We start from the raw sequence: 8025 nt of genomic DNA, 5'->3' as shown, positions 1-8025 counted from the left end.
AATGTTAGGAGAAGTTATTAGTAGAAATTGTTTGCTTTCCTACTGGATAACCATTGTTACTCATTTTTTCCTTATCCATTTTTTCAGTTTCAGATTCAAAGCTTGATAAGGCAGGTATATAGCACGAGTGAGGATCATCTGGTGGGTCAGATAGACAATCAGAGTTCGTCACCTGGTGAGTATTGGGGCTACACCCTTTAGTGGTGTCGATTTGTCCAGGAGTATTATATATGTTGTTCTGAGCGTTAGGACTTTTGTTAGAGTGAGAAATTTTTGTATAATCCCGTGTATAAATTTCTTTTTTCGCACTTTGATCTATCGTATGTTATTAGATGTATATAGGCTTCCGCTAGCATTCTATTTTATATGTATATATGCAGGCTTGTATGTCGTTTATCAGGTGTAGGTTGAATGCCTTGGAATGTTAACATAAATAGAGGTGATCATGTCAAAATTTTGAGGTGCCATTTAGTACCTCAAGATCTGATATGGGGATTTGTGTTAGCGTTTGGCGAGACGCCACATTTTTATTCTTTCACCTCTATTTACCAAAAAACTAAAGATCAAATAATGCTTTTAAGATTTCTTCACAAATGTCACATTTACTCTCATACAAATGAAAAATCCAAAAAGAAAGAACTTAAACCTCATGTCCATTTTTGTTATTTTTATGACTGAACCACTTTATCCCCAAAAGTCCTATAAAAACTCTATAAATATCCTCATTTTCTATGAACAATCCATGCTCTCAAGTCCCCATCTCTCAACCTAAAACTCTATCAAAATCCCTACTCATTCTCGCATCTCCTACCCTTAACTAAATCATCCAACTTTCAAGTTCATCTCTCAAGGTTCAAGTTTATTCAAAACTATCAAGGGACAAGCTGGGTTAGGATATAGTTTACTTTTAAGTTTGCATTTTCTTCTCCTATCCCTCATTTTTATTTATTTTTTAAAAGCCTTTAGATGTAATGGAGAACCTTTCTTCATCCCGAGTAAATTGAACATCAACCTTGGGTATGGAATGCTTAAGGCGATTTAGTCGAAATGATGGAGATTGAAGTCCTTATTACCTATTTCCTCTCATGCATCATATGTACACTACGCACACACACCACACATGTTTGATCATGATGAAGAAACATGAAAGTCTCTCGATAGGGTTGAAACTCTAACTTTTTAGCCAAACATGCATGCATTAAGGTTATGTATCTAAAGGAATTCCTTCCATGAAATTTCTCTAAAATTCTAAACCAACATTTCAACCCATGTAAAATGTGATGATACCATAAGAGATCATCTTTCATATGATATTTCTATATTTGACGGCCCAAGGTCGTTGAATTTCATAAAATTTGACGGACCAAAGTGTCAAATTTTTTGTTATCAAATTTTTTTTTCGACGGATCAAAACCTTTAAATTAATGAAAGATGGGAGAAATTTGATGGCTCTAAGCCATCGAATTGGGGATTATAAAATTTTTCAACGACCATAGGGCATCAAAATTCACTTTCTAAAATTTGTAGGCTTTGGCCTGTCGAATTTTCTTGTCAAAATTTTCAGTTTTCATATAGTGGGTGATACTTATTATGATCTTTCTGATACACATAAAGCTTATCTTTATTAATTAATTAACTTTTTTAATCAAGTAGGGGATTGTTAAAAAATAAATAAATAATTTATTTTTTATTTTTTTAGTGTTGATTCAAATAAAATTATTATTATTTTATTTTATTATTTGATAATTTTTTAAATTATTTTTTAATTTGGTGTGGTTTTAAATGATATAGTTAATATCATTGGCTCGGAGTAACTTATTTTACTCCATTCTTGTGGGATAATTATCAAATAGTTATAATTTACTTTCCAACAAATTTTTCTTTTCAAAGATGTGATTTTTTTTTAGATGCCCCTTCGGTTTCGAGACTCTAAAGTTGCAATGGTTTGGTTCATTGTGTGAACCCATTAATGCTTTTTGCACCCCAATGTTTATACCTCTTTGTAAATTCTATTGGCAACCCCAGGTTTATACCTCTTGGAAAATGTGGGAACATCTTCAATATCTATAAATATGAGTAGCTTTGAATTAAAAAAAAATTAATCTCTCTCTCTCTCTCCCTCTCTCTCTCTCTCTCTTCTTAATTAAGTTTTTTTCATGTTTTTCTACAAAATGAGACATCCATGTATTCGAAATTCTGTGTCACAGATTTTCTTAAGATTAGTGCAAACTTTGCGAAATATACAGTTTTGACACAACTGAACTCTATTGTATCCTGAAGACAAAGTCGCTAGCAACACATTTACATCTTCGATTTCAATCGGAATGGGGGCATTTGTTGTCTATAAGACAATGTATATTACTTTGTGCCTCAAAGTAATCATTTTATTCTTCTTTTCCTCCCTTTATTATTTCCATTTATTTTAACACAGTTAGGGGGCGTTTTAACACCTAACTTCAACCAGATTGATACCTCAACAACTTGAAATCACTAACCTATATGATTTTTTTATCTTATAGGTCCACCAAAATGAAGCTTCAAACATAATTTTTTTTTGTTCAGTAGACTAATTCTTTCAATTGAGGTGATCTTTAACTTCATACACTACATGAAAAGTGGAAAATTCAACAAAAATCTTTGATGTTCCCTAAATTTGACAGCTTTGAGCCATTGAATTTCTTCCATCCTCCATTAATTTGATGGTTTCGCCATGTTGAAAAAAAATAAAATTCAACAATGAAAATTTTGACGTCTTGGTCCATTGAATATGGGCTTTTTCACGTTGTGATAGCATGCTTTGCTACATGTGCTAAGTTTCCCTGTGTTGTGTTGTTTGTAAATTATTGTAAAACATTGTGATCTCACAATTTTATTTAAGAAATGGCAGGACTCAGGAGACATGATGCCCCAAAAATCATTGCTAAAGATTAAAAGCTACAGGGGTGCAATTATATTTTATTTTTTACTCTCTTTGCTAAGTTTGGTTAATTAATACCATAGTTTTAAAAAGGACTAAACCTAAATGTCAAACAAATCAAGTTGACAACTCACAAGTCGATTCAAATGAGTCAAATAAAAATATATTATATTTATAAATATATAAATATAATATTTAATAATTTTAAAACTGAATTATATTATTTTGCTCTTGGCAAAAGTTATATAGTTGAATTAATTAGGGCTGCAACCTAGACGGGTTGGAGGGTAAACCTAGGCTCAACCCAAATTATAAAACCCTCAACTGACCATCCAGCTTGAGCTCATTAACCCGAGCTCAACCCGTGATTGAACTTTTAAAATCGGGCTTAGCTCGGATTAGCCCTATTTACCTAACTTTCGACGGGTTGGGCTCCTCATCTTAAAAAATCTGTATTATTATACATAAACATATATAGCAATAGACTTAAATAGAAAGAAAAATAAATAAAAAAGATTTTTTTCCTTAGTTTTACAAAATATTTAAGGAAAGAGAACTAAAAAAAAAGGTTAAAAATAAATGCAAATATTTATATGTTAATATAAAGCATCGATTTCTGTTGAGTTGTGTTATTTGAACCCTCAACCCGAATTGAGTTGGGGTTTAGATATCCTAGCCCATGCTCAACTCATCTTCTACATAACTCAGCCCATGCTTGCCCATAGATTGAATTGAGTTTGGGTTAGTCTGCCCAAGTTGCAGTCCTAAAATAACTTAGTCGAGTTTCTAGTCTGAATCAATTCATTTTTTAGCTGACTCAATTGAGTTGCTTAATTGATTCAAAGATTTTGTTGAACTGACTTGACAATTTGCCGAATTGACTTGTTGAGTAGTTTTCATCAATATTCCGGATCGAGTTATTCCAGAAATCCAATTAAGTTTTGAGTTGACTTGGCAAGTTTTAAAACTATGACAAGTACAATGGTTGCCTTCATTTTTTGGTCATTTAAGAATTTGCTAAGCTATACTCTTGGTTAATAATAAAAACTATACAATGGTTGCCTTGACTCGAATGTCCATTGAGCCGACTGAAGTTGTTGCCTCATGAATTTTCTTGAATGAGACCAAATAAAAACATAATAAACTTATAAAGTGTTTAAATAGGTTTCATAATTTTAAAATAGATAATAATATAATTTTAAATGCAGTTGACTCTACTGAGTTGATAAATTGATTGGATAATTCTCTGAGTTGACTCGATGAATTAGTCTTCACAAGAAAGCTACTTAGTATTAAACAATCCAGCACAAACAAACCCTAAACCCGTTTAGTCATTTGCAATGACAACATTATGTCAACATTACTTCTGTAATGGATTTATTTAGTATTTAAACCTAGTTTTTATCTCTAACCATAATATCTCAATCATGTGCTCATAATGACTCAAATGTGTAATCTTCCCTTACATAATGACTAATATATCCTTTAACAAACTTTCCAATTAGAGCCATTAACTCTCTTTTAATAAGATTTTCACAAAATGTTAAAAATACCCTTTTAGTAATTCTATACTTTCTTTCTTTATTTGTAAAATTTATGTGACTCATTCTTACCCCACTCCTCTCCCTATACATAACAAACCATCCACGTTCTCCTTCATAACTTCCCTCAGTAGTCTTTCACATCTTCTTCTCCACCATGAATGGTTCATCCAAGTTCTTAACACTATTCTTCTGTGTAGTAATCCTCCCTATATTGATAAATGGGGAGTGCACATGTGATGTTGGAGAAAACCAAGATCATAATAAAACTAAGGCACTTCGATACAAGTTAATTGCTCTTTCTTCAATCTTGGTTGCAAGTGCAATTGGAGTTTGTATCCCTTTATTAGGAAAAACTATTCCAGCTTTACAACCTGAGAAGAAAATTTTCTTTGTGATTAAGGCGTTTGCTGCTGGTGTCATCTTAGCTACTGGGTTCATACATGTTCTTCCAGATGCATTCGATGATCTAACTTCACCATGTTTAAATCAAAATCCATGGGGGAATTTTCCATTTACAGGTTTTGTTGCGATGATGTCTGCTATCGGAACTTTGATGATTGAAACTATGGCAACTGGTTATTATAAGAGATCACATTTCAATAAGGCTCAACCGGTGGATGGAGATGAAGAAAAAAATGAAGAGCATGGAGACCATGTACATGTTCATACACATGGCTCTACTTTTGTATCGGATGATTCGGGTTCAGGGTCAACTGATCTTATCAGACATCGAATTATATCGCAAGTAAGATCAAATTGTTTTGTCTATATATAACATAAACTTTGATTCATGTTTGTTCTGTTTTTTTTTTTTTTAATTCAAACCATTCATCTGATTTTCATGGAATTTATGTATATTAAATATTATTTACATCTTGTGTTTTTCTGTGAATTTATTTGTTTTCATTTCAAATAAAATGATATTTTGGCTTTTTTGAACAATTATAATTAAAGTGTTGTAAATTTTCTTTGAAAAAAAATTCTATTTTTCCCTGTTTCTTTTTTCTTTTTTTCTTTTCTTTTTTTGGAAACTTTAAATTCAAATTTTCTTTTATATTTCCTAGTTTTCTGGAATGGGATAAAAAAATATTTGTTCTTGAAGCTTCTAAATAAATTTTCAGCTATATTTCCAACTTTTTAGAAATGGGTTAAATGAATTTATCTTTTTATTCTGTCAGATATTTTCTAAGGGCATCAGAAAATGATTTCGCAAACATTAATTTATAATAACCAAACTATAGTAGATTATTTTTTATTTCTCATATCAATACCAAAAATTAAATGTAATTTTCATTTTATTATTGTTTTTGAGATTGAAAGTTTGTTTTTTATGGATTTAATGTAGGTCTTAGAGTTGGGGATTGTGGTTCATTCGGTAATTATTGGGATTGCTTTGGGTGCTTCGGAAAGTCCTTCCACAATAAAACCTCTTATAGCAGCCTTAACCTTCCATCAATTCTTTGAAGGCATGGGACTTGGTAGTTGCATCTCTCAGGTATCAATTTTGTACAATTTAATGTGTCTTTCTTAGTTTGGTTGTATTTTTGGTGTTGATGTTAGTGTGCTCAAGAAATATGAGGACCATTTAATTTGAATCAAATGGTTCGATAGACCCACTTAGGTCATCATACATGAAGTGATGAACTATATTGGGCATTTGCTCAAGGAAGGCTGATTACAACCCTAGTTAGAAGAAAAATCAACTTGAAGGTCATAAAATAGTGAGATTAAGGGATGGAGACATTGAAAGTAAATATGAATTAAACGACAAAATACTTAGCTTTGAACATTGTGGAATGAAGGAACAAAATTCGTTTACTGGACCCCAAACATTTGGTATAAGATTTTGTTGTCTTATCTAAATGCTTAATCATGTCCCACTTTGTTCAAAGTGGATGATGAAGTTGCCACATACACATTTCGTAAATTACATCATAAAGAAAAACTGTTAGTTTTGTTTCTCCTAGTGTAAATAGATTTGCTAATAACTTTTTAACTATCATCTTAAAGACTTATCCATCTTATTAATGGATATTACAGGCAAAGTTCAAGTGTCGTGCCATCACTGTTATGGCACTTTTCTTCGCCCTTACAACCCCAGTTGGGATAGGAATCGGTATAGGGATAACAAATATTTACAACGAGAACAGCCCAACTGCTCTTATTGTTGAAGGGAGTTTTAATTCTGCTTCGGCAGGGATCCTTATCTACATGGCACTTGTCGATCTACTTGCAGCTGATTTCATGAGTTCAAGGATTCTTAGTAATGGAAGTCTTCAATTTTTTGCATATGTTTCGCTTCTTCTAGGAGCCGGTTGTATGTCTCTTTTAGCCAAATGGGCTTGATTTATAAGTGTTTTTTTTTGTATGTTACATTGTTTTTATGTAAGCTGTTGGGCTTGATTTATAAGTTTTTCTTTGCATATGATATTTTGTTATGTTGGGCTTGATTTATATGTTTTTTGCATGTGATAATGTTTTTATGTAAGTTGTTGGATTTAATTATAATTGCAAAAGCCAAAAAAAATAAAAATTACTACAATGTTTGAACAAGAAATAGAAGGAGATGAGGGATGAGATAGACTATCTCGGAAATTGAAATGTCTATATGTATGATAAGGATAAAGTCTCGTTCATATCTTTACTTGCTTGGAGTATTGTTCGTGGTATTGTCTATTGTTATGGACTTACAGAAGAAAAAAAGAAAAAAATAGTTTTATGATTCATATCCATGCATATGTCAGGTGCTTGTCGTCTGTTATGTGCTTTTACCTCAGCCCAAAGGCATCTTGTGTATACCTCGCCCCGATATCAGATGATCCAATTCATTCGATATTCAGATTATCTTATCATGATGACTTGGTTGATTGGATGGTCTGGATTGATGAACATATACAATACATGGATAATGGTTGCAGTAAATTATTATGTTATACTTACCATGACACCACAGTAATATTATAAGAGATAGGTGCAGGATGAGAAAGTGAACCTAAGAAATCTTCCATCACATTAGAAAGTTAAAGTTCATATATATAGATTGTTTACAAGAGCATCTTTGTCATTATGGGCACCTCCATCTTCCTTAGTTTTTCATATTGTTGATTAATTGTGTCTCTAACACTCCTAATGGATCAAGCTACCTTGAGCTCCTCTCCCACTATCCTTAAAAATAAATAACAGTTTTTTTTTTTTTTTCCTTTTCTCTTTCTAAGTGACTAAGCATCCCTATTTTTGATAGATTATGTGCCCACAATTAGAGACAAAACAAAAGTTACCCTTACCCCTTTTAATAAGATAATAATAAGTAAAAAATTAATTTGCTTTTTAATAAGGGGTGATTCTTCCTTTCAGTCTAATCAATTCCTTTTTTTTATAAGTAGGAAATTTACTTTCATAGAATTTAATTAGATTCTTCAATGTATAATCAAAATGTTCTTTTACTCCTATCTTGCTGGTTTAAAACCAAAGTACATACAGTCTCAGGCAGGGGTGGAGCCAGGATTTTCTTATAGAGAAGACAATCTATAATTGCCCGATAAGGTTGAAGAACATGAATAAGAG

General features: G+C 31.9%; 1 protein-coding gene across 1 annotated transcript; it reads left to right on the top strand.

Annotated features, from left to right (window-relative positions):
• Positions 1–4567: 4567 nt before the first annotated feature.
• Positions 4568–6910, top strand: LOC147388281 (zinc transporter 1-like). The gene is made up of 3 exons (XM_086421909.1): positions 4568–5206; positions 5807–5956; positions 6502–6910. The coding sequence occupies exons 1-3, from the start codon at positions 4616–4618 to the stop codon at positions 6805–6807; spliced, it is 1047 nt and encodes a 348-aa protein (XP_086278035.1). The 5' UTR covers positions 4568–4615; the 3' UTR covers positions 6808–6910.
• Positions 6911–8025: the final 1115 nt, after the last annotated feature.

This window comes from Akebia trifoliata, chromosome 13, assembly GCF_017979445.1.
Source record: "Akebia trifoliata isolate Shusen 1 chromosome 13, ASM1797944v1, whole genome shotgun sequence".
Lineage (NCBI taxonomy): Eukaryota > Viridiplantae > Streptophyta > Magnoliopsida > Ranunculales > Lardizabalaceae > Akebia > Akebia trifoliata.
Note: the sequence above shows the minus strand (reverse complement) of the source record. Positions and strands in the feature narration are given on the sequence as shown.

Coding starts and splice junctions, on each gene's coding strand:
- LOC147388281 (XM_086421909.1), top strand. CDS start 4,616: ATGAATGGTTCATCCAAGTTCTTAACACTATTCTTCTGTGTAGTAATC. Junction 5,207..5,806: donor GACATCGAATTATATCGCAA/GTAAGATCAAAT, acceptor GATTTAATGTAG/GTCTTAGAGTTGGGGATTGT. Junction 5,957..6,501: donor TTGGTAGTTGCATCTCTCAG/GTATCAATTTTG, acceptor TGGATATTACAG/GCAAAGTTCAAGTGTCGTGC.